Raw genomic sequence first — 24,541 nt, forward strand, 5'->3', positions numbered from 1 at the left:
GGATATAATTATAATAAAAACTCAACCTTATTTGCTTTAGAAAAATTAAAAGAAATAGATCAATCACACATGACACATTTAATTTAAATGTTTTACTGGTTTGGCAAAGTTTTAAAAACAGATTATAGCATTTCACAGCTTTAAATACAAGAAGCATATTTATTAATGATAATATAAAACATGTAATAAAACATTTTCAGAGTTATAAGCCTACATGACATTCATCAACACTGACGAGAAACAGCGATACCACTTTTACTTTTTAGAGTGACTCTGAATATAGCAGAAAAAAAAAAAAAAAAAAACAGACCGAAGAGAGAAACTCAAGAGGAAGTTTGGTCGCTTTCCAGAAAGAGAGAAGAGATCGGAAACACAGAGCGATAAAAAGAGACAGAAAAGAGGAGACATTAAAATTGGCACATTCATGTTACGTCAGGGTGTGCAGTAGTTATAAACAGGTTGTTACACCAAAGGAAGGGAGGAAACTGGCTAACAGGTTAGAGACAGACTCCATGCATTGAGTTCAGGCTGCTGCTGCTTTCATTAGTGTTTACAACCATGGCAAATATGGCTGACAGTTAACAAGACACCACAGATAACATCCCACCGTTTAACCAACAGCTTCTCTCTGGCCCTGTGTTTGGCAACAGATGCATCTCTCCCCGCCAAAATTAAAGTCTGTTATCTCCACACACACAAAAAAAAAAAAAAAAAAAAAATGTACATATTCCTGTTCTCAAGTGCTTTTTAACATTCAGTTATTCTGAATCAACACAAGCTAATGCATCTGTCTGAAGTCACGGTTTTGTTTCTTTATCTCAGAATAGCGGCTGAGTCCAGCTCTGTCCTGTTTCGGTACCGAGGCTAAAACAAAGAAGAGGGTGGACTCTGACATTCAGGCACTCCCGCTGCGACACTGTAATGGGCAAGAAGTCAGACAGAGTGTGTTCATGCGGCGTCACACAAGGCCTCACCACTCACAGACTCTCCGATGCAAACAAAAACACATGCTTACATGTGCAAGCCATGGAGCACCTTAATACGCAAGCACACCAGCTCACTTTATCAGAGTAATAAAAACGAAATAATAAGCTGACTGCAGTCCAAAAAGCGGTCCGTCTGCTTTGCTCTCCCGCTGATCTGACGAGTGGTCTCTTCTCATTTCTGGTTTGTGTTAAAATTAACTAATGTTAAAGTAACTTTGCAGTTTTAGCAGCTCTCATATCAGTAGCATTTCAACGGCGCTGCAGTGATCCAGTGGTGCTTCATACCGAACTGTCCCGTCGCTGCTGCAGTCCCGCCGTGAGCGAAATAAAACACAGGTTCGACGCCCTCGTCTGTCGCAGCGTCTCTTCCCCCCTCCCCCTTTATTTAAGGTAAGTGCAAGAACCTTCATCATCCTCAGCATCAACGTCGTCGTCGGTGCCTGCGCTAATTGCTGCCCAATCGGCATCGAAGACAGATCCAAGATCAGTATTCAGCAGAACACTTTCCGCTTTTAATCAGTGGCAGGTGTCGAGAGCAGTCATAAGGGCTTGTCAATCACCGTCACGCCTGCAGTGGGGAGAAAGAGATGGGAGACATGCATCGTTGCCATCGTGTACCCCACACGGAGCACGTGAAAAGAAATGCACTAATTCCTGTGGATGTTTAATTACAGGACAGAAACATTTCGTGATTTAGAAACATCGACACGCAGGAGGTTCAACATAGCTGAAATATTTAAGATTTAGCGATATTTGGAAGAAACAACAATAAAGGCAAATTGTTCATCCTGCCCCTGGCGACAACTTTTATGGAGGAGTGGCAGGAAGAAAGCATTCCTGTTTGCAATTTAATCCAAAACCCAGAAGATGCGTGGAAGAAGGTGTCCTGCTTAGACGAGAGCAAAGCGATCTGTTTGGCCTACAAAGAAAACAGCGTGTGTGACAGAGCTCCACATTCTCCTGAACACACCATCCCCACAATGCAACATTGTAGTGGAATACTGTGGGCTTTAAACCAAAATCCACGAGGCCTTTTGTCCTGAATTCCAAAAAAAGTAAAAAAAACAAAACAAAGCAACTGGACTTGTTTTCCATAGTTGAAGACGTTTCGCTTCCTCTCCAGGAAGCTTTCTCAATTCAAAATTGAGAAAGCTTCCTGGAGAGCTGTCTTTAACTATGGAAAACAAGTCCAGTTGCTTTGTAGTGTAAAACACTACTTGGTAATACAACTCTTTCTGATTCTGAAGCTTGGGTTAAATACATGCTCTCCATAAGAATAACTTTTTGCATTTAATAATGTCATTCATTTCTTTTATCTTATTATTCTATTTTCTGCATTGAAATTCTAATACTTAATATTGGTATACTGGTAAAAATGTATCATAAAAATATTTATCTATGCTTGAAACATTAAAAATAATTTCCGTAGTACAAAATTCAGTTTTTATCTCCATCTCCAGTTACTTTCACTCCAGCAAAACATCCTTTTTTATTCTCATGAAAACACAAATTGCTCAGGAAAACCTAAACAGAAGCAAAAATATTCCAGTACAATACAAAACTGTGGGCTTTAAACCAAAATCCATGAGGCCCTTTGTCCTGAATTCCAAAAAAAGTAAAAAAAACAAAGCAACTGGACTTGTTTTCCGTAGTTGAAGACGTTTCGCTTCCTCTCCAGGAAGCTTTCTCAACTCAAAATTGAGAAAGCTTCCTGGAGAACCGTCTTCAACTACGGAAAACAAGTCCAGTTGCTTTGTTTTTTACTTGTTTGGAAGGACCATGACCTGGATGACTGAGAATCTTCACCAGCACTTTGTCCTGAACCTTTTAAATGTGTCCCTTACCCTACACAACTGCATCAAATGGCTAAACGGCCTCACTAGCAAGCAGTCAAGCTCTGCAGAGCTCTGCTAATGAGCTCATATCATGGACAGTCGGGTTGAAGCAGAAGCACATTTAAAAGAAGGACTGGAGTTTGAGACCACTGCTCAAAAAGGAAGCTGAAAAAGACTTGATACTGGGACAGAAGTCCTGCAGGTCGACACCACAGGGATGTGAAGAGATCTGCAGCTCAGGTGGGGACATGTGTTGACAGGAAAACTAATGGCCATGCACTCAACCAATCTGTCTTCTGTGGAAACGTGGCAAGGAGTGAGGTGGGCAGTCCCACTTCTACGTTTGCTATAAACCACGTTGGAGACACAGCAAACCAGTGGAAGAAGCAACTCACGCCAGATAGGAGCCAAATTAAACTTATTGACATACATAAAATATGGACGTGTGTTAGAAAAATAACACTACTTATCAAATTTAGTCAAATTAAATATGAAATGATGGAGGAATGAACTTTTAACAGCCGCTTACGAAGGAAGGAGCATCCCTGTAGGATGATGCTGCCTCCGTCATGTTGGTCATGATGCTGTACGATTGCTAATTGGAATTGATGAAAATGAGACAGAATGATAAATTTTTTGTAAAAAAAATGACAAATATAGGAGAGAGATGAAATCCTGTCAGATCTGTATGGAAACGTAAGACATGTTGGAAAATAGCCTATGATGCTTAATGCGGTTGACAGCCTGTTTAGGATCCTTCTTTTTTTATTATTCCAGATAAAAGTAAATTTGTGTTTGTGAGTTTTAAAATATAACTTTATTTCAGTCTCTTCCTGGTATAAATACTTCACCTTGGTGTGGGGAAAAAAAACGATTTCCCGTAAAGAAGACTTGAGGAGTGCAGAGGTTCACTATCCAGCATGACAACGACTCTAAACATACAGCCAGCGCTGTGCATTTACTCACAGAGCCTCAGCTGTTTATGCAAAGATAAATTAGGGAGAAAAAAGGCAGTGCCTGTGCAAAAATAGTGTAGACCTGGGGTGTCAAACATACGGCCCGCGGGCCGGATCTGGCCCGCCGAACAATTTTGTCCGGCCCTGTGGCTAAATGCATTATCATTATATAAAAAAAAAAAAAAAATCCCCCCCGTGTCCTGTCTGGCAATATGGCAATAAGAGCTCATCAGATTTGACTTTCACAAGTGGAGCAGTATTGCTTTTGCCATAGTGCTCCGCTTGATTTATGAATGTGAATAGTTTTATTATGATTCATGCGGGGAATATCTAAAATGATATGGACGCTACAATGGGAAAGTAGGAGAGGAAAGGAAGAACAAGAAGAAAAGAAACAAAAGGTAGAGAATGATAAATCAATTATTGAAAAAAACATGTACTTCGTTTAATTGAAAATATGCAGTTCCTATATTGTCCACACTGTGTTTTAATTAGCAGATTATGCTTCAGGTGTGGAAAAATGTAAATAATTTCTTAATTTTTATCTGTTTGATGTATTTTGTCATGTAGGACAGTGTTTTTAAGTTCCAAAAAATGTGAATAAATGTTTTTAAACATTGTATAATCACTGTGATCAGTTCTTATGCATAATGCGTAAGTAAATGTTTGACTGAGTAAAAGTATTGTTGAAATTGCACATACTTTTCTTAAAAACGCTGAGGTTATTCATAATATATTGTGTAAAAGTGAAATTAATTTAATATAAAAATCAACAAGTCCACATTTATTAGTTCTATTGAATCTTGCAGTGAGTTTACTCGTGTGGCCCTCTTGAGATCAGATTAAGCTGTATATGGTCCCTCAACCAAAATGAGTTTGACACCCCTGGTGTAGACATACACTAAAGCACTTGTAGCTTGACTTGCAGCAGAATGTACTTTTTCAAAGTACTGACCCAATAATCCAAGCTGGACTTTTAAAATTTTAAAAGTGTCTAAACGTGTTCTCTCACCTGCATAGCTGCGGCCTGTGCTCATGCAGGTTGGCAGAAGCGTCCACTTATCAGTGGTTGGATTGTAGAACTCCACCGAGGCCAAATTGCAGCTGCCGTCATCTCCTCCGACCACGTACAGTAGGTTGTTCACGGCGCACACGCCTGAAGACACAAACGCGCAGAGATAAACCACCAAGCAGTGTAGGAAACCACCGTCTGATGGCGTCTCACGGGGTTTACCCCTCGCTTACCTGCATTGCGACGGCACATGTTCATGTCAGCTACTTGCCGCCAGCTGTTGGTGGTCGGGTCATAAACTTCACAGCTCTTTCTCACCAACGGGCCGTCATGCCCGCCCACAGCGTACAGTAAGCCTTTTAACACGCCGACACCTGGCGACAACATGGTACAGGATCAGATACAGAATGTCTGATCTGCCGTGTTACGGGAATGCGAGTCTTAAATGTCTTATATCAGCAATTAGCACGATTAGTGCTGTCAGTATTGGTAACATGCCTCAGTGGGAAAAAATAAATACTTCTGTTATAAAAGCAGTAAACGGCTTAGCACCAAAACACACTGTTTCAACCCTCCAGACCAGTCTGATCTTCTGGTTCTGGTCTACTCTGCATATCCAGAACCAAACATGGAGAAGCAGCATTTAGTTCCTATGCTCCACAAATCTGGAGCAAACTTCCAGAAAACTGCAACATCAGCCAAAACACTGAGTTCCTTTAAATCAAGACTGAAAACCCGCCTGTTTAGAGCTGCTTTCAGCCATAATAACAGGAACACTGACCAACAGATTTGATGTTTTTCACTTCATACAATTTATTGTTTGTTACTGGTCTCACAACCAGTGACTGTGTCGATCCGTTCTTGATGTTTTCATGATGTAAATCACTGAACCTCCATGCTGGTGAAATGTGCTACAAATAAACTTGAATTGATTTTGTAGAACCTTATTACATTTTTAAAACCATCAAGGATAAAGACAATATCAAACTCTGAGTCTTCTTCTCTCAGTAACAACTTCTGCATTGAAGAGGGTTGTTAAACTGGTAAATGGCAAATGGCTTTTACAGTCATGCACACATTCACACCCTGACGTTGGTGAGCTATGTTAGTAGCCACAGCTGCCCTGGGGCAGGCTGACAGAAGCGAGGCTACCATACGTCAGCGCCATCGGGTCCTCTGACCAGGCAATGTGGGTCTGGGGCACAATGACTGAGACGGTCGGAGTGGGGGATTGAACTGGCAACCAACCAGTTACAGGACAACCGACCTCACTCTTGCGCCACCGTAACCAGAAATAGCAGAAACTACCTGCTTACCTACAGAGCAATCACTGAATCAAGAAATTTTTGAGTTCCTAAACGGCGGATCATAGCCAAACCGGTCAAACTAAAAATCATCAGATTCCGGTCACCAGACGATTTTTCTGTGCATCCCTGATTAAAGGTGCGCTCCTGGCTCAGAGCACAGCGGGAGATTGGACAGTTTAGATAAAAAAGAAAACTATTTCTAAAGTTTTACCATGTAGGAGGTGAAAAGCCTGACTTTGGCTTAAACACACAGCTGAAAAACAGCTTGTCCTGAGTAAAGAGTCAATGTGATTTTCTTTTTTACAATGTTCTTTAAATTAAAAGTCAAAGCACTGACAGCTGAAGAAGCGAGGCTGGCTAATAAAATTCATTCAGTTTATGGTTATTTGTTTATGGAGGCAGAACAACCTGATTAATTAGAAGCTTTGCTGTGGAGGAAGTAATTTCCCTCTGGGATTATTAAAGTATGTCTGATTCTGATTCTGAAGCCTTGTATGTTTTTCCAAATGTAAACTTTTTCATGATGCAAACCTTTTTAAACCATTACAACAATGTAGGCAAGATTTAACGCATCCGCGTTAAATGATTCTTACAATCTGAGTGATTCGTTACAGGAAGCAGGACATTTAGCGCAAACAAAGCGAGATATTGATACATTCGGATTAAAACTGAACTCAAACACACACCTGCGCCGCTGCGTCTCGTGCCCATCTCCGCTATGTAGCTCCATGTGTTGCTTTTGGGATTGTAAGCTTCCACCGTGCTCAGGCACTGCCTGGTGGCCCCGTCATAACCTCCCACAGCATAAAGTATTCCTGAAAACACATAAAAACTATGCAATAAAAACTTGTTTCCCCATAAAACTAAAATAGCAAATGAAACATTTGGTCACTTCTCTGTCTTTTTTTTTTTTAATACTTTCTATTTAACTTTCAGAATACACTGAGAATTGTAATCACCATTGACAACGCCGACTCCTACGCTGCTGCGTCTGGTGCTCATGGGCAACACGTGGAACCACTCGTCTGTCTTGGCGTTGTACGCCTCGACTGTAGAAAGACCTGCAATCACAGAGCACGCACCGGAGAGGGTGAAACCGTCCCCGAACGACTGCTTCACAGACGCCTGGCATCAGGGTTCGACCACAGAACAACGGAGCTGTACCTGTGCTGCCGTCGAAGCCCCCCACGGCGTACAGGAGTCCGTTGAGGACCGCAGCGCCGAGCGTTGACCTCCGGTCCTGCATGCTGCTCACACTCGTCCAGCGGTCCATCACCGAGTCGTAACAGTCGACCGTGCGCACGCGCAGGGAGCCGTTGAAACCACCGACCGCGTACACGCACCCACCCGTGTACACCACGCCTGCAGAACAGAACGCGACCCAGTATTTTGAAAAATGGATTTAGCGATAACAATCTGTTAACTTTTGTCTGATGTAGGATTTCAAGCCATCTGGCCCATTCATACCTCACGTAAAAGACGGATACGTGTGGAGTGTTTCATACATTCTAACCGTCGATTTCGTCCATATTTTGACAAGAAAATTGGGAGCTTACGATTACGGACGAAACGGATCAATATGGAGCAATACTACCGGAAGAGGTGGGGGCGCTATTGAGTTTGTATTACAAAATGTCAACAAAATCACGAAGAAGGTTAAAATTCTGGGCTTTAAACAATGGCGGGTTTTGAGGAACGACTTTCGGAGATTGTCCGCAACTACCCACATTTAAATGATGTGTCGTGTCCGGGGCACAGGGTCAAACAAAAAGTTATGAATAGCTTTCAGGAAATCGGGGAGGCTCTGGCCATGACAGGGGATGTCGTAAAGTCCAAGTGGGCCGCAATTAGGGAGCGCCCAGCACTGCCACCTACAGGAAATATTGGTTATTGCGCACCTCAACGGACGGAGGTATGAAGGAGTCAACGGATAGAACGTACGGACAGAAATACGGACGTGTAGGTCAAACGTAGGGTATGAATGGGCCTTAGAGAAAGGCATAGGCTGGTCTGTAGTTCCTCTGATGGTGACTTTCTATGGACAGTTTAGGCGTAAATTTCCCGCTTTACCTGGTTCTAAGTTGTGTGCTTCTTTTGTCTTTTTTATTGTGTCTCTGCTCCGTCTTCTCTTAGTCTCTAAGTTCACACTGAGCCTGGTTCTTGTTCTGTTTGAGGTTTTTCCCTCCCGTTAAAGGGGAGTGTTCCTCTCCACTGTCGCTTCATGCATGCTCAGTATGAGGGATTGCTGCAAAGCCATCAACAATGCAGACGACTGTCCACTGTGGCTCTACGCTCTTTCAGGAGGAGTGAATGCTGCTTGGAGAGACTTGATGCAACCTGCTGGGTTTCCTTAGAGAGGAAACTTTCTGACCAACCCGGAGGATTTGATTCAATTTGACTTTGGAAAGTGCCTTGAGATGACTTGTATCATGAATAGGCACCATATAAATGACATTGAATTGAATTGAATTGAAAAAGTCCCAACATCAAGTTGAATAAGGTGAAACCAATATTGAATGTTTTGGCTTAGATGCAAAAAATAAATAAATAAGTGTGGCTGAAAACTCATATTGCACATCAGCCTAAACACACCTCATGGTGAAATGTGCTGGTGGCCGCATCATGCTGTGTGGATGCACTGATCAGAGTTACAGCAAACAACTTGACTTTTGCTCAGTTTGTTCTGAAAACGTTTCGACACCTATCCAGAGTCTTTGTCAGTTCTGGTGGATTGCGTTGAGCCAGAGTTGGTAGGAAGAAGGGTATAGCCAAATACAGAGAAATATTGGAAGTAAACCTGTCTGGAATCTGGGGTGGAGGCTCACTTTTCCGCAGGGCGACAGCCTTAAACTCAGTGCTGGGGTTGGCTTAGATCAAAACATGTATGTATTAAAATGGCCTAGTCAAAGTTTAGAGATAAATTAAATTAAGAATGTAAGGGCAATACTTAAAGCAGCACAGTGTCACTTTTAGCCACTAGGGGCGCTAGACCTGTAACTTCCAGGTTTAGCGCCCCTGAAGGCCACTGGCAACACTGCACTGTTGGAAAATAAAAGTCTCCTTCCGTCTTTTGAAATCTGATAGCAGACCACTTTGGACCAGCAGGTAAAGAAGTATTTGAGTCACTTGTAAAGACAACGTCACATTCACCCCTCAACAGAGAACCAAGAATATGTCTGACCAGGTAAGTGTCATGTCTTTTGTTGTTACTGTAGTCTGCTGTAATTTCAAATCCATTGCTGAATGGGTTTAGCAACAGATCTGACCCTCTTAAGTTAGATAGGAGAGTATATGAGAAGGGAAAGTCAACACAGAGCATCCAGACGCAACAAGTGCTGTATATTGACCTAAATAAAATCATTGAACATTTTGCCAATTAAGATAATTCTTGGTTCAAAATTTATACGGCACTGCTTTAAAAATGGGTGTTCATTGAACAAATGTGAGGTTTTAGGTGTCCAACCCTGGTTTAGACACACCCACAAAGACTTAAAGCTGTAATTAAAGCAATAAGTGATTCTACAAAGTACTTACTCTGTACGGCTAAATATAAATACACTCCAAACTTTGCAGATATATTTAAAAAATGATGTTTTTCTTCTATCAAATAAAAATCCCAATTAAGTACTTTAAAGGTTTCGGTAGTAATAGGCAAATGAGGGGTTTAAAAACTATTACGAGGCTCTTTATGCAGCTTAAGTTTTCCCACCTGCTCGGCATCTTCTTGTAGGGAGTTCAGCCACTTGGTACCATCGCTGCTCCTCGAAGTCGAAACACTCAACGCTACGGATAGCCTTGGGCGCCTGACCGCCAACCACCACCATCACCTAAACGCAACAGTAACGACACCGCAATTAAAGGAACGTCTGAAGAACTCTTAACACGTCTCAACTCCTCTGAAGGGAGGACTCAGCAGTGACTTCATCTTCACCTTAGGACAGGAGACCGGTGTTCTCATTCGGGTGCGTGCGGTCTTCATCAGAGCTCGTTGGTCAGCTGGCAGCAGGTGGTACTTCATGGCCTCGATCAGGTAGTCTTTACACGCACTGCTGTTCTTTATCAGGGACTCCTCCTCTACACGCTGACAGCAAAAAGAGGAACCGATTAGAAAGCAGAATTGACAAACTACTAGGTTCTGGTGACCTCAGATATGCTAAAAAAGGCAGAAGAAAACTTGCAGTTCTGGGGGGAAAACTGGCTTTTAAAGATTTCTTTCTGCCTAAAATTATATCTGTATTAGTAAGTAACATTACACATCACAGAAACATGACTACAGAAGAGGATTAGGGCCGTTAACAAAGAAGGCCGCTAAAAAGAAAAAGCAAATTCAATTCAATTCTGACTTTTTTCCAGGAATCCTGACTTTAATCTGAGGAAATAAAGTCAGAATCCTCTGGTTTTAAATGTAACACACTTTGGCTTACCAGAGACTAAATGTTCAGAATAAAAACACAACCGCTAGTTTAATTAATGTAACTGATACTATTTATCATGGTACTCTCTTCAAGATCTACAATCACAGGGTGGTAATTAAGGTCTTGGATTTGAATTAACAGGACATGTGTTCTTAATTAATACCTATACATTCACAAAAGCTGATATTTACTGATATAAAAAATGTTGTACGGTATATATTTCCCTAAGAGTATGAATCCTTTGCTGTATCACAATCACTGTTAGGTGCCCAAACAAATGCCACACAGCCAAGCCCCTCTTTTACAGAAACACATACGCAAACAGCATCATGATGGAAATAAACACAGGTTATTATTGTCAGTTTCACTTATGGGAACAATACCAATGTGCTGTGGCGTCTCTGCATTTGGGGCCAGTGGGATCAGGCCCCACGAGATGTCGCTGTGGAGCTCTATGTTCGCACCAATCAGTGGGACAGGAGCGTCCTTTATAGAGTAATATTGTAAAAAGACTGATTCCCTTACCGATAAAATTCTGTTATAAAGATTTGGGTCTATATATCTAAGTCTAACAGAAAACTGACAAGTTTAGTAGGCTAACTCTACTTGAGGCGCCTTGATATTGGGGCTGACCCACTGACGTTTTTGTTTAAATATTGAATATCTGAAATCGCAGTGAGCATGCCTAGTACGCTCTCCATGGGGCACAAATCCTGTGGCCCCAAGCTCGGATCGTCCAATAGAAATCCTGGAATTGAACACGTTACATTTACGTTCTGCTGGATCGTGTGCGACCATCAAGGCAAGGCAAATTTATTTGTATAGCACATTTCAGTACAAGGACAATGCAAAGTGATTTACATGATTAAAACATTGGAAAATAAAAACAGAATAAAACCAAGTAAAAAAAACTGTTGGAATAAAATGTAGTAAAATTTAAACAAAATAAAACATAGGAAAATGTAAACTAAAAACAAATATTAATCTAGTGTTGGTTGTCCTTGCTAGCTCACTGAAAGATTGATGTGAATCTTTTCTGTTCAATAAATGAACAATATGAGTGAGCCTTTATTTATAATTGTGTTTATCTATAACAATTAAATTACATTTAGCTTATATAAAATGGATTTTGCAGTGTGTAGGTTTAAGCTAATTAAGATCAGACAATAATTAATGTGGATATATTGTTCACCCTAATTTATTTACCTGCTTCCTCTTGACCAGCTTTTTCAATCCACGGTGTTCCTCATAATTGCTTTCCAGGTGACACCGACATGCCTGATGACGCTTTCTTTATTTTAATTATGACAAGCAACCCTCCACCATTTTTTTTTCAGGTGTCCGGTTTTAATAAAACCTATTATCTCAGGAATTTAGGAGTAACATTTTGCTTAGTATTTCTTTAACTTCACAATACTTTTATGTCAAATCACCAGCTTAACACTTCAGTGACTAAAACTACATATAAACAACCAAGAAATATCTCTGACACACATAAGACAGAGCAGTGAAAGGCTGCATGAGTCTATGGTACAACTCCCACCCTTTGGCCAGAAAATATGTGATTGTTCAGAGACAGAAACTGGAGCTTGACTGCTTAGGGTTCTGAAAATTTCTAACCTTATTCTAAGATGAACCGGCAGCCACTGCAAAGAGATAAAAGCGGGTGTATTGTGTTCTGACTGGAGACGGGCAAGCTCCTTTCTTATTTAAACAGGTAAAAGGGTTATTACTGCAGTCTAAATGAGATGAGATTAAAGCATGAATAATCATCATCTCTCACTCTGTCAGAAACAAACGTACAGAACCCTTCAGTCGTGACCATCTGCCGTCAGAACTCAGCCGCTGAATCAGCTGGGATGTCTAAACACAGAGTAATTTTTGCTCGGCTTGTTGGCATTAAGGCGTTTCAATCGCTTTTATGCTCAACAGTCAGATGCTTGCTGTAATTTCAGAGAAGGTTTCTGTTGGACTGGACGTCTCCTCGGGTTTAATAATTCATACTTTTAACTAATCAAATGTTCAACAGTTATTAAAAGTTGATTGATTTCACAATTTAGACTTCAGTTTATCTGTGTAAGACCACGGCTAATGTAAATGGTGGATATCAAATTCGCTAATCTGGTATAAAAAGAGCTGGGATTGGAGGAAAAAAACATCTTTAAACACAAAGTAAGGTTGTCTGAAGGTGAATGCTGGCTGAAAAGAAGATATTCCCACGCCTAGTTCCTTCCTAATTTACTATTCACTGAAAGGTTATATACAGGTAAAGAATGTTTATCCTTTATACAAACAAATCTGAATTTCACTCAGGCCCTGTCCCATCTTTAAAGTGTTTAGGTCTATAATTTTGATTTATTTGCTTCATAGTAGTCCATTTATACCAGTGCTTCTCAATTAGTGGGACAAGAAGGTACTGCAGGGGGCGCAAGAAAAGCCTTGCCTGTCTTTTCTTTGTCCAGAAAATAGTCGCCTTACCAGATTAAATGTCAGTTTTTAATCTTGGATTGTGTGAAATAAATTTCTAAGTAAATGAGACTTACAGTCCGGTGCGACTTATATATGTTTTTTTTCCTCATTATGACACATTTTTTAACTGATGCGACTTATAGTACAAAAAATACAGTAGTTGAAAAAGTGTGGCAATGCTGAGACATTCTTGTTGTTAAAAACCATTGTTATATATTATAAATTAATCTATATATACACGTTATACATTTTAAAAGGGATTCTGGGTAATCTTCACAATGACAGCTTTAAGACAGAACATGATAAAAGGTAAATTTTTGACCCATTTTGTTGGGATGCAGAGGCATGAAAATGTTTCCTTTTTCAAAAAGGGAGGGGGCAATAGAAAACATTTGAGATCCACCGATTTATAATCAGGTGAAATTCACGGTTTCCGCCGCAGTGTGACGTGGTGCATAACTTTTTGTAAACATCTAAATCTTTTTCTGTCATAAAGGATCATCTGGCCATCTAGGGATTCAGTTTTAATGCTCTGTAAGTGTCCCTGAGTGGTCAAGCACTTCATAGCCGAATTAATCAGACAGTAAGGGACGGCTTAGGCTTCCCTTTCAAGCATCCCCCATCCTGAGGTAAGTGAAGTTTCGGGATACTTTTGAAATGAGATTACGTGATATCATTTAGTCATTGCTGTGACAGTTGAATTGCAGTTCACTGGTTCTGCAGCACTGGGGCATCTAATGGGTATAAACGAGGCGAGAGCTGTGATTTAAAGTAGTGGAAATCTGTGGTAGGCTGGCTTATGTGGGAATTAAATTGTGTAAAACACAGTTAGAAATCCACATGAGGGAAATGTGGGAGCAGTATTTTTTTAAGACATCAAGTCTTTCAGCACCATTCAACTGAAAATCTGATATGCAATGATGTGACGGGGGTATAACTTCAAAAAAAGAGCTGTGTAGTCACGGCAAAATTTTCAGGGTCTCGGTTGGAAACCCATGAGCATCATGTCTGTTGAGCAGCCGGTTCCCGTCATTCCCTAAGCTGCTGCGTTGCTAATTAACAAGATGAGCGGTGGCGTCTCTGCATTTGGGGCCAGGCCCCACGAGATGCCGCTGTGGAGCTCTATTTTCACAGTAATCAGTGGGACAGAAGCGATCTTTATAGAGTGATTTTGTAAAAAGACAGATTCCCTTACCAATAAATTTCTGTTCTAAACATTTGTGTCTATATATCTAAGTCTGCCAGACAACCTCGGTAGCTAAATCCTTTTAAAGCACCTTGATATTGGGGCCGGCCCACCAACGTTTGTTTAAATAATTGACATCGGAAATCGCAGTGCGCATGTCCTACACCCAACACGCTCTCAATAGACAGCTGTGGGGCACAAATCCTACGGCCCCATGTTTGGATCGTCCAATCAAAATACTGGAAATGCACACGTTATGTTTACGTTCTGCTGGATAGTGTGCGACCATCTAGTGCTCGTTGTCGTTGCTTGATCATTGAAAGATTAATGTGAATCTTTTCTGTTCAATAAATTAACTATTTTAGTGAGCTTTTATGTGTAATGTTATTTATAAAAAGCTGAACTACATTTAGCTTATATAAAATGCAATTTCTAGTGTGTTGGTTTATGCCAATTCATCTGTTTAATTTAAAAATCGATCAAAGTCAGGTTGCATGCATCACAAAAAAGTTAGTTGCTGCTACTAGGTGTTGAGGTTTTTGTGCCCCACTTAACTTATCATGCCAGAGACGCCACTGCAGATGAGTTCAGCTTGTTAAACGTGTGTCACTTAAAGAGCACAACAGTGAAAAGGTGTAACATTCAGTGCGGTAATAAAGTTTACTAAAAAAATAAAATAAAAAATATATATTTATTGGGTGCTTTTCCAAATGTCTGCCTTAGTCTTTGTATCATAACTAACAACATAAGCAAATGTTACAGACTACATTCAAGTCATAATATGGTAAATTATTTATAAGCATCAGGAAATGTTGATTTTATGTGTTGAATAAGAGCAATTTTATCAAATGTTTTTGTTAAAAAATGTGTTAATACTGTAAAACGATTTTATCATATCACTCTCTCCCTTTTATCTCTTCTTTCTTTCACCTCTTTTCTTTTTTTTCCTCGTCTTGTTCTTCCTTTACTCTTCTACTTCCCCATTGTTCACATAATGTGACCGCATTAATCACAATAAAGCTATTCACATACATGAATCAAGCAGAGCAGTATGTCAAAAGCTGACTGCTCCACTTGTGAAAGCAAAATCTGTCGAGCTCTATTTTGCATTAAGAGATCAATTCTTATGGCCACATTGCTAGACAGGACACTGGGGAAAAAAAAGTCAAAACAAGTAAAAATATGTAAACTATCTGTAATAAAGTGAAATAACAGAGGATACGTAATACGTACATACAAAAAAATAATAACGAGTTATAAAAATCCCCAAATGTATGTGATTACAATGCAAAAAAATAATAATAAAATAAAAATACTGTAAAACGATGTAATTTTTACAACAGCGACATGCAGGCCCGGCCAGACATACCTGCACCAGGTATTCCCGGGAGAGCAGAGGCAGGCGAACGTGCTCCATCAGGTGGGCCAGGTGTTCCTGGCGGACGTCTTTGTCGTGGTTGACCCATGCGATGACTGCTTCAAATACCTACGCAGGGACACAGACACGGATAAAGCCGAGTTATGAGTCTGCCGTGTCGGATCTGTGCTCTGCAGAGCGGGGGGTGTGCACCTTCTCTTCTGAGGGGATGGTGAGCTTGTCGCTGGCGATCAGGCTGGACACCTGCTCCATGCCCAAGTTCAGAAACTCCTCACTCCCAACCACCTCCGTGAAATGTTGCTCTGTCAGCACAAAGATAATGCGGAAATACTACTTTGCAGACACAAGCAGAAGTTTTCCAGCACGGACCGTCTCCATTAATTACACCCGGCCTCATTCTGTCTCCTCCTCGCCTCGTCCCAGATCGTCCCCGACTACGTGCAAACTCGATTTAACGAAGCGGTTAGAACCGTGGCCAGAGTTTGAAGACACAAACCTGCGTAGCTGTTAGCCAGTGAGAGAAGCTGGGAGCAAGCATGTAGGTCGGCGAAGGCTCTTATCCCCAGACAGTTGGACGGATGGAGCTGGGAGCTGAGGAACTCGCAGCAGGCCTTTTTCACCTCGTTGAGCTGAAGCAGTCCTGCTGCAGGCAGCAGAGCCTGAGGGGCACAAACACACCGGGTGATCGGGCCAAAGAGTGGCAAAAGGCAAACCGTAGCTGAAAGAAAGCCGTTGGCTGTCATGTTTCAGGGTTCCCACACCTTGGTGAACATCAAATTCAAGGACTTTTCAAGGACTTTCCAGGACCAATTTCCTCAAATTCAAGGACCGCACGTGGCGGCATTTACCTACTGTGACCACTGAATAGGTTATCATATTTTAATACAATGCAAATTCAATAAAAGACTAAATAAACGGCATAGAAGTTGTTGGGTCAGAAGCAATGCAAGAAAGTGGACTTAATTTATAGCCTACATTGATATTGATCATCATTGCTCTGACTGCAGCGCTGAGAGGGACTCCTGCGGTAGCGGGAGAACGGGGTTGGGGAAGGCGCCCCACGGCAGCACCTGCTGCTGGAGGACAAGAGTATGAACGATATATGCTTTCACGTAAGAGTCTCCAAAAGTCGCTACATTTGCTGCTAGTCGCTTTTTTGAAAAAGAGTCGCTGGAGGGGTCTGAAAAGTCGCTAAATATTGCGACAAAGTCGCTGAGTTGGCAACACTGGGTGAATGTAACCTATTGGACGCACATAGGCCTAAACCATAGCCTACCAACTAACGAAGAAGAGCGAACGTAAATTATAAGTCTGCGGAATCAACATAATTTTAAAAGATCGTGTGGTAGTAAAATAATGACGCATGAGTCGTCATCCGTGTGAACTTTCAACCCCACAAAAAATTCAAGGACTTTCAAGGACAAGGTGAATTTTTGGCTATTTTCGAGAACTTTTAAGGGCCTTGAATTTATTTTTTCAGATTCACAAACTTTCAAGAATTTCAAGGACCCGTGGGAACCCTGATGTTTGCAGACGAAGCAAACATGTGGAAGAAGGCGCACTGGATGAAACCGACATTTATTTATTTTTTTTTTTTGCACTCCATGCTAAACAGTGCGTGGCAAAAGGAGTCCCCATAGTGAAACATGGTGGCGGCGCCATCATTCTGTGGGGACGCTTTGACCGCAGGGACAGGGAGGCTGGTCAGAACTGATGAGATGATGGACGGAGTTAAAAAACAAGGCAAAAAGGGCTGTTTGAAGACTAGAGAGTCGGGTCGAGGTTCACCTTCCAGCGGGAAAACAACCCTAAACATGCAGCCAGAGCTACGCAGGAATAGCTCCGATTATTCATGAGTTAGAAAGCTGCAGCCAAAACCCAGATATAAATCCAACTGAGAATACAAATGCATACCAGACCGCTCTGTGACTTAGAAAAAAAAAAAACGTTGACAGCCATGCATCATTTTCCCTCCACTTCACATGTTTGCACTACTCAAGTTTCAGCCAGTCATAAAAAAACAACAACACAATAATACAGACAGACGTTTGCGCTTGTGAAAAAAATGTGGAAAACTTTAAGGGGATATGAATATGTTGGTAAATCCCTGTAGGTCCCAGTGACGAAGCAGACCCGTGTGTTTGGCTACCTGGACGTTATCCTCTGTGACCTGGATCTCTGCGGTGTAGATGTAGTCCACCAGCAGGCCCAAAGTCCAGCCGCCCATCTCCTTTATTCTCACACGTTTCGCTCTGCTCTCCGTCATCTCTCCTGTTCGTGTCATTTGAACATGCGAGGTTTTAATTAGGACAACAAATATTCAGAGACCCAATCAGCTAACAAAAAAAAGAAAAGACGAGCTCAGGTCCTACTAGGGCCGGACGATAATTCAATAACAATATATATATAGATCGATAAATATATATCGATGATAGAAAGAAAGGGGTCAATAAAAAAGTTCATTAGAATAAGAGTTTTCTTTCCTTATACATTTGTAAGGTTAATATTACATCATTACATCCTACCAACCAATCACAACTCAGACACAGGAAGCTCCGCCCCCTTCAAAGAGTTCAGGTGTTCTTTTTTAAATTCTTGTAGTTTTGTTAAAAAGTTGGTTGAATAAAGGGTTGAGTTTGAGTTTGTTTGTGAGTTCTGTATCTTAAAAAATAAATCACTAAGCAACAGCTTAAAATGGTCAGGGCTGCATTAAAATATATGTTTTGAGTTAATTAGCGATATAATTTCTATTTTATCGATATGATTTTTTTTCTACATCGTCCAGCCCCAGGCCCTACTCTGCTGAACTGAAACAGGAATGGAGGACGGTCCGTACCTGTAAACATAGCGTGGAAATAAGGGCTCCCAGCAGCCAGAACCACCCTGTGAGCAGCGATCTCTACATCCTCTGCAACTATAGTCACATCGCACAACAGGCTCTGGCTGCACAACGGAGATGAAGCAGGGGGGGGCAGAGAAAAAATAAATTAAAAAAAGTTACAGGCTACATCAACAACGGAGGAGAAGACAAACAAATCGGCAGAGAGAGCAAATCACCTGCGCAGCTCGTTCATGACCTTAAACGCCTTCCTCATGTGCCGGGGGTTCAGAGTGACCGGACCCTGCCTCTCCACTCCATCCTCTTTGTCCAGAGAGTGTGGACAAAGCCTAGTACACCTGAGAGGGAAAACACAAAACCCCATGGGTACAGGAAGACAGACATAAGCCGTGGTAATAACTCCCAATAGACTGAAACCTCTACAGACACATTCTCAGCTACTGAGGTCTGCAGTCAAAAGTTAGGGGTCATTTCATCCTTTATACTCTACGGTTTTAATTATAATCCCTTATTAACTATTCTAAAACCTATTTTAGTTTCTTTAAGAGTAAGCTTGGGTCGTAAAAACCCGACTATCAGTGACCGAGTCAAACCCGCAGCACTGAACACTTCAAAGTGTGGCCCTTGGAGTGATTTTGAGTTAAGAATGAGAGAAATTTGGGAAATTCTTCAACTTTTACAATTAATGGACTCAGAAATGCTGAAGCCACAAATGGACTCTGTACCACATTCGTATATTACACGGTTTTAATAATACTCTCCTGGATACCGTGAATAGCACACTGTCTATTTCCCCTGCATTGTTTACATTGTTACATTGTTTTACATTGTTTACATTTCAAACTGTTTACATAAATCGCTGCTGCATCTTTATCCTGAAGATTAGTGCAATTTACTGTGATTTTTTAAGCTGTATGCAAACGAAATTTCGTTCTGTACGCACTTTGTGCATACAAAATGACAAATAAAGCTGTCTAAAGTCTAAAGTCTAATTAGGTCAAACATCTGAGACCCTTTTTCAGATCTACAGCAATAATTTTCTGATTTAATGATTGAATCTAAAACTATTTTGCATTTTTATATCGATAAAATGTACGGCCCCAGAGAACTTTCAACGTGGAGTTTTTGGCCCAAACTAGGCAGAAAGTTTGGACACCTCTGCTTTAAATGTTAGAATGTTCTGGATAAAATTCACCATGAGACCAGAGCCTGTATATCTGTGATAAGTCAGCTACAGCAGGGGTGTCCAAAGTGTGGCCCCGGGGGCTATTCGGATGATTTTGTGTGGCCCCCAAAAGTGCGGTTGAAGACGGGTACAAATTTAGCCCTCCAGCAAAGCGAGCGGATGGAGATGGACACTTTTTGTACTTTCTAGAATTACCCTTTCGCTGACAGATTTAAAGGATTTTTCTTTTATCATTCAGGTTTATTTGCTTTCGTTTTAGTATCGTAGTACGTCAGGCTTCGCACTCCCCACGACCGTTTCCCCCCCCTAAGCAGACCTGGGCACATTTCATAGAACTTGGTCAAGAAAATATTTTCACTCAATTACAACGAGAGCGTTCTTCACAAACCTTTTGCTGTATTTAACCAACAGAATACAGAAAACGTTCGACCCAAAAAAGCCAGGAAAATGTACACCTTTCTTTTATTATCTAAGAAACCAGTTTTTGTTTTGTTTTATTTAGTTTAATGGAGCTACAGCAATTTATTCCTTTCTACTTAGCTACATTTTTACTGCACGTTTAATGTATTGCTGAGCAGGTAAAAAGAAAATAATTCACAACAAATTACTTTGATTTTCGACCGAGAAGAGATATTAATCAAGACCTTGGAGTAGGACTTTAAACTTTCTTTTTTTTTTTGGCCCCTGGTGGAAAAAGTTTGGACACCAGTTACCTAAAGAAAACTTTAGCATAAACTTTCAGAAAGGCTTTCTCCAGATTTCCAATAAACACTTCTAACAGCAACAGTTTTTCTAAAGAAAGTTTTAAAAAGCCTCACTAATAACTGGCTAAATCTCGCTTAGCAAAGCAAGGTGTACCTCAATCATTAGCCATTAAAAAGCTCCTGTGAGAACTTTGGCTGGATACCAAGAAAATAGGCCCCTGAACTGCGACTGAAATTTACAGCTTATCACCCGGACAAGCCTAAATGAGCTGTGAAGAAACGGAAGACAAAAGACAAAAAAAAAATCGGCTGATTCCGATGTCTGTTGTTACGGCGGCAGCGCTGACACTTTCCACAAATTAAAGGAATAAATAAAGAGGGAGAGTTTCCTCCAAATTGTTCAACATTATTTCAAACCAACTGGGAGACAAACACAGAAAATTGGTTCCTCTGTTGTTTCTAAAACCAGTTTTCTGTGTTTTTCTCCCGGTTGGATTGAAGTAACGTACTTTTATCTGATTTTTATTAAACTAAAAAAAAAAGTACATTAATGTTGATGTGTTTACGGGATATAGGAAAAAAAGCTGTGGGAACTCCCTGCTTCGAGCCATTAATATATAATATGAAGTTAAAAAGAATCTTGATTTCTCAGCCTTTAACCTGCATATCAAGACAAGTCAAAAGACCAAGACAAAAAAATCGGCCGATTCCGATGTCTGTTGTTACGGCGGCAGCGCTGACACTTTCCACAAATTAAAGGAATAAATAAAGAGGGAGAGTTTCCTCCAAATTGTTCAACGTTATTTCAAACCAACCGGGAGAAAAAAACACAGAAAATTAGTTCCTCTTTTTTTTCTAAAACCAGTTTTCTGTGTTTTTCTCCAGGTTGGATTGAAATAACGTACTTGTATGTGATTTTATTAAACTAAAAAACAATGTACACTAATGTTGACGTGTTTACAATGGGATCTCCCTGTTTTGAGCCATTAAAATATGATAAAAGGCTAAAAAGAATCTTGATTTCTCAGCCTTTAACCTGCTTATCAACACCAGTCAAAAGACAAAAGACAAAAAAATCGGCTGATTCCGATGTCTGTTGTTACGGCGGCAGCGCTGACACTTTCCACAAATTAAAGGAATAAATAAAGAGGGAGAGTTTCCTCCAAATTGTTCAACGTTATTTCAAACCAACTGGGAGAAAAACACAGAAAATTGGTTCCTCTGTTGTTTCTAAAACCAGTTTTCTGTGTTTTTCTCCCGTTGGATTGAAGTAACGTACTTTTATCTGATTTTTATTAAACTAAAAAAAAAAAGTACATTAATGTTGATGTGTTTACGGGATATAGGAAAAAAAGCTGTGGGAACTCCCTGCTTCGAGCCATTAATATATAATATGAAGTTAAAAAGAATCTTGATTTCTAAGCCTTTAACCTGCATATCAAGACAAGTCAAAAGCCCAAGACAAAAAAATCGGCCGATTCTGATGTCTGTTGTTACCGAGAGAAAAAACACAGAAAATTGGTTCCTCTGTTGTTTCTAAACCCAGTTTTCTGTGGGGGTTTTTCCCGGTTGAATTTAAGTAACGTACTTTTATCTGACTTTTAGTAAACTAAAAAAAAAAGTACATTACTGTTGATGTGTTTACGGGATATAGGGGGAAAAAAGCTGTGGGAACTCTCTGTTTCGAGCCATTAAAATATAATAAGAGGTTAAAAAGAATCTTGATTTCTCAGCCTCTAACCTGCATATCAAGACAAGTCAAAAGACCAAGACAAAAAAAACCGGCCGATTCCGATGTCTGTTGTTACAGCAGCAGCGTTGACACTTTTATTTCCACAAATTAAAGGAATTAAAGAGGGAGAGTTTCCTCCAAATTGTTCAATGTTATTTCAAACCAACCGGGAGAAAAAAAAACACAGAAAATTGGTTCCTCTGTTGTTTCTAAAACCAGTTTTCTGTGTTTTTCTCCCAGTTGGATTGAAGTAACGTACTTTTGTCTTATTTTTATTAAATAAAAAAAAAAGTATATTAATGTTGACGTGTTTACAATGGGATCTCCCTGTTTTGAGCCATTAAAATATAATAAAAGGTTAAAAAGAATCTTGATTTCTCAGCCTTTAACCTGCATATCAAGACAAGTCAAAAGCCCAAGACAAAAAAAAACGTCCGATTCCGATGTCTGTTGTTACCGGGAGAAAAAACACAGAAAATTGGTTCCTCTGTTATTTCTAAAACCAGATTTCTGTGGGGTTTTTTTCCCGGTTGAATTTAAGTAACGTACTTTTATCTGATTTTTAGTAAACTAAAAAAAAAAGTACATTACTGTTGATGTGTTTATGGAATATAGGGGAAAAAAAGCTGTGGGAACTCCCTGTTTCGAGCCATTAAAATATAATAAGAGGTTAAAGAGAATCTTGATTTCTTAGCCTTTAACCTGCATATCAAGACAAAAAAAATAAAAAATCGGCCGGTTCCGATGTCTGTTATTACGGCGGCAGCGATGACACTTTCCACAAATTAAAGTAATAAATAAAAGAGGGAGAGTTTCCTCCAAATTGTTCAATGTTATTTGAAACCAACCGGGAGAAAAAACACACCGAAAATTGTTTCCTCTGTTGTTTCTAAAACCAGTTTTCTGTGTTTTTCTCCCGGTTGGATTGAAATAACGTACTTTTATCTGATTTTATTAAACTAAAAAAAAAAAAAAAAAAAGTACACAAATGTTGACGTGTTTACGGTGGGATCTCCCTGTTTTGAGCCATTAAAATATGGTAAGAGGTTAAAAAGAATCTTGATTTCTCAGACCCAAAAAAATCGGCCGGTTCCGATGTCTGCCCAGTCCATCGGTGCGTCTGCTCTCCATACTTTTCCAGACTATGAATAGAAATAAGACTAGTGGGGATTTGAATTAAACTAACGCAGCAGAGTTCAGACAAGCGCTTTATATCCGAGCGGTAGGCAAAAAAAATAAAAAATGCAGTTAATGCATTTTAAAGATGTCAGAAACTCTGGCCTGTCCATAACAGAAGTGCCAACACACGACGTTACGCTGCTCCAGGCAGAAAAAAAAAATCACGTCGTTCTGGTTTTCTGTCACAAACACGCCCACACATACACACGCCTTTATGGACGTCCACGCTTATCCTCTCCGTACAAAACAGAACAAATAAATCGCTCGGATCAGAACCCGAAGCCTGCGCCGAGCAGCACCGACAGGCTGCTGCTGGGAGGGGGGGAGAAACTCTCCCCGCTCCGGTTAGCTGCCTCGCCGGCTGCCCAGCGTCTCTGTTAATGCGGCACCATCCGTCAAGCAGCCGCTGGGAAATGTCAACACACACACACACACACACTTACAGCGGATGAGTGTCCATGATTCCGGTGTTTTTCAGAGGCTGAAAACTTGGCCCAGCAGTATGCACCATTCCATATCCACGGATCGCTCTTTTATGGGTCTGAATCCAGGCGAGAATCAGCGCTCACGGGGCGGACACACACACACAGACAGACGGACGGCAGCCAACATTAAAGCAGCCCCGGCTCACATAAACACTTCAGCCCACTGCGGTGGTGACTCTCTCCACGGACACGTTTCGGTTCGGCTCGGGGACTGTTTGTGGCCACCCGGTGGACCGCTTCGGTTCGGGGAAAAGTAGACCCTCCGACACCGAACCAGATGGGGTTTGTGTTTGTTTTGTTTTTTTGTTTCTCTCTTTTGCTGTCTGTGTCCTCCAGAGTGTTTCTAGGAGCCAGAGAAGGATACCTGTTATTTTTCGATAGCTGATTAAAACGCACAAACAAGGACAAGACGGCAAAGACGGTCTGTTAAGCAGCCAAGGCGTCGGAGAAGAAAGCGCTGTCTCCCCCTAGCGGTGGAAGACCGCGCGGAGGAGGCGCCGTGAGCCTTCCCCCTGTATGGCAGGCCGATTTAACATATAATTACAACACACTCCCATCTTTGTTTGCCGTTGCAGCATTTCTACCAGAGTTATGACTTTATACCAGGGGTCACCAACCTATTTTAAACTGAGAGCTTCTTCATTGGTGTTGTGTCACACGAAGGGCTACCAGTACTGTCCTTTGAACTAGAAGAGTCAGAGTTAGACTTAGACAACTTTATTGTCTGAACTATAACCCATAAACATAAACTCTGCACAACATTCACATAATTGCACATTTTTGCATCATTACATCTCCATCTAGCATTACAAATGCTGCCAAACTTCTAGTTTTTAAATGTATTCTTGCACAAATGCCCTTTGCACAATCAA

At 40.8% G+C, this 24,541-nt stretch overlaps 1 protein-coding gene across 1 annotated transcript; it reads right to left on the reverse strand.

The window, feature by feature from the left end:
• Positions 1–75: 75 nt before the first annotated feature.
• Positions 76–24,117, reverse strand: klhl2 (kelch-like family member 2). The gene is made up of 15 exons (XM_012869791.3): positions 23,628–24,117; positions 18,602–18,721; positions 18,381–18,487; positions 17,694–17,815; positions 16,041–16,203; positions 15,737–15,846; positions 15,536–15,652; positions 10,028–10,177; positions 9,806–9,923; positions 7,261–7,458; positions 7,056–7,157; positions 6,783–6,911; positions 5,023–5,163; positions 4,790–4,933; positions 76–1,554 (listed from the first exon to the last, which is right to left on the reverse strand). Exons 1-15 carry the CDS (start codon positions 23,693–23,695, stop codon positions 1,526–1,528), a joined length of 1,818 nt encoding a protein of 605 aa, XP_012725245.1. The 5' UTR covers positions 23,696–24,117; the 3' UTR covers positions 76–1,525.
• Positions 24,118–24,541: the final 424 nt, after the last annotated feature.

The sequence above is a fragment of the Fundulus heteroclitus genome, chromosome 5 (genome assembly GCF_011125445.2).
Source record: "Fundulus heteroclitus isolate FHET01 chromosome 5, MU-UCD_Fhet_4.1, whole genome shotgun sequence".
In the NCBI taxonomy this organism is placed as follows: domain Eukaryota; kingdom Metazoa; phylum Chordata; class Actinopteri; order Cyprinodontiformes; family Fundulidae; genus Fundulus; species Fundulus heteroclitus.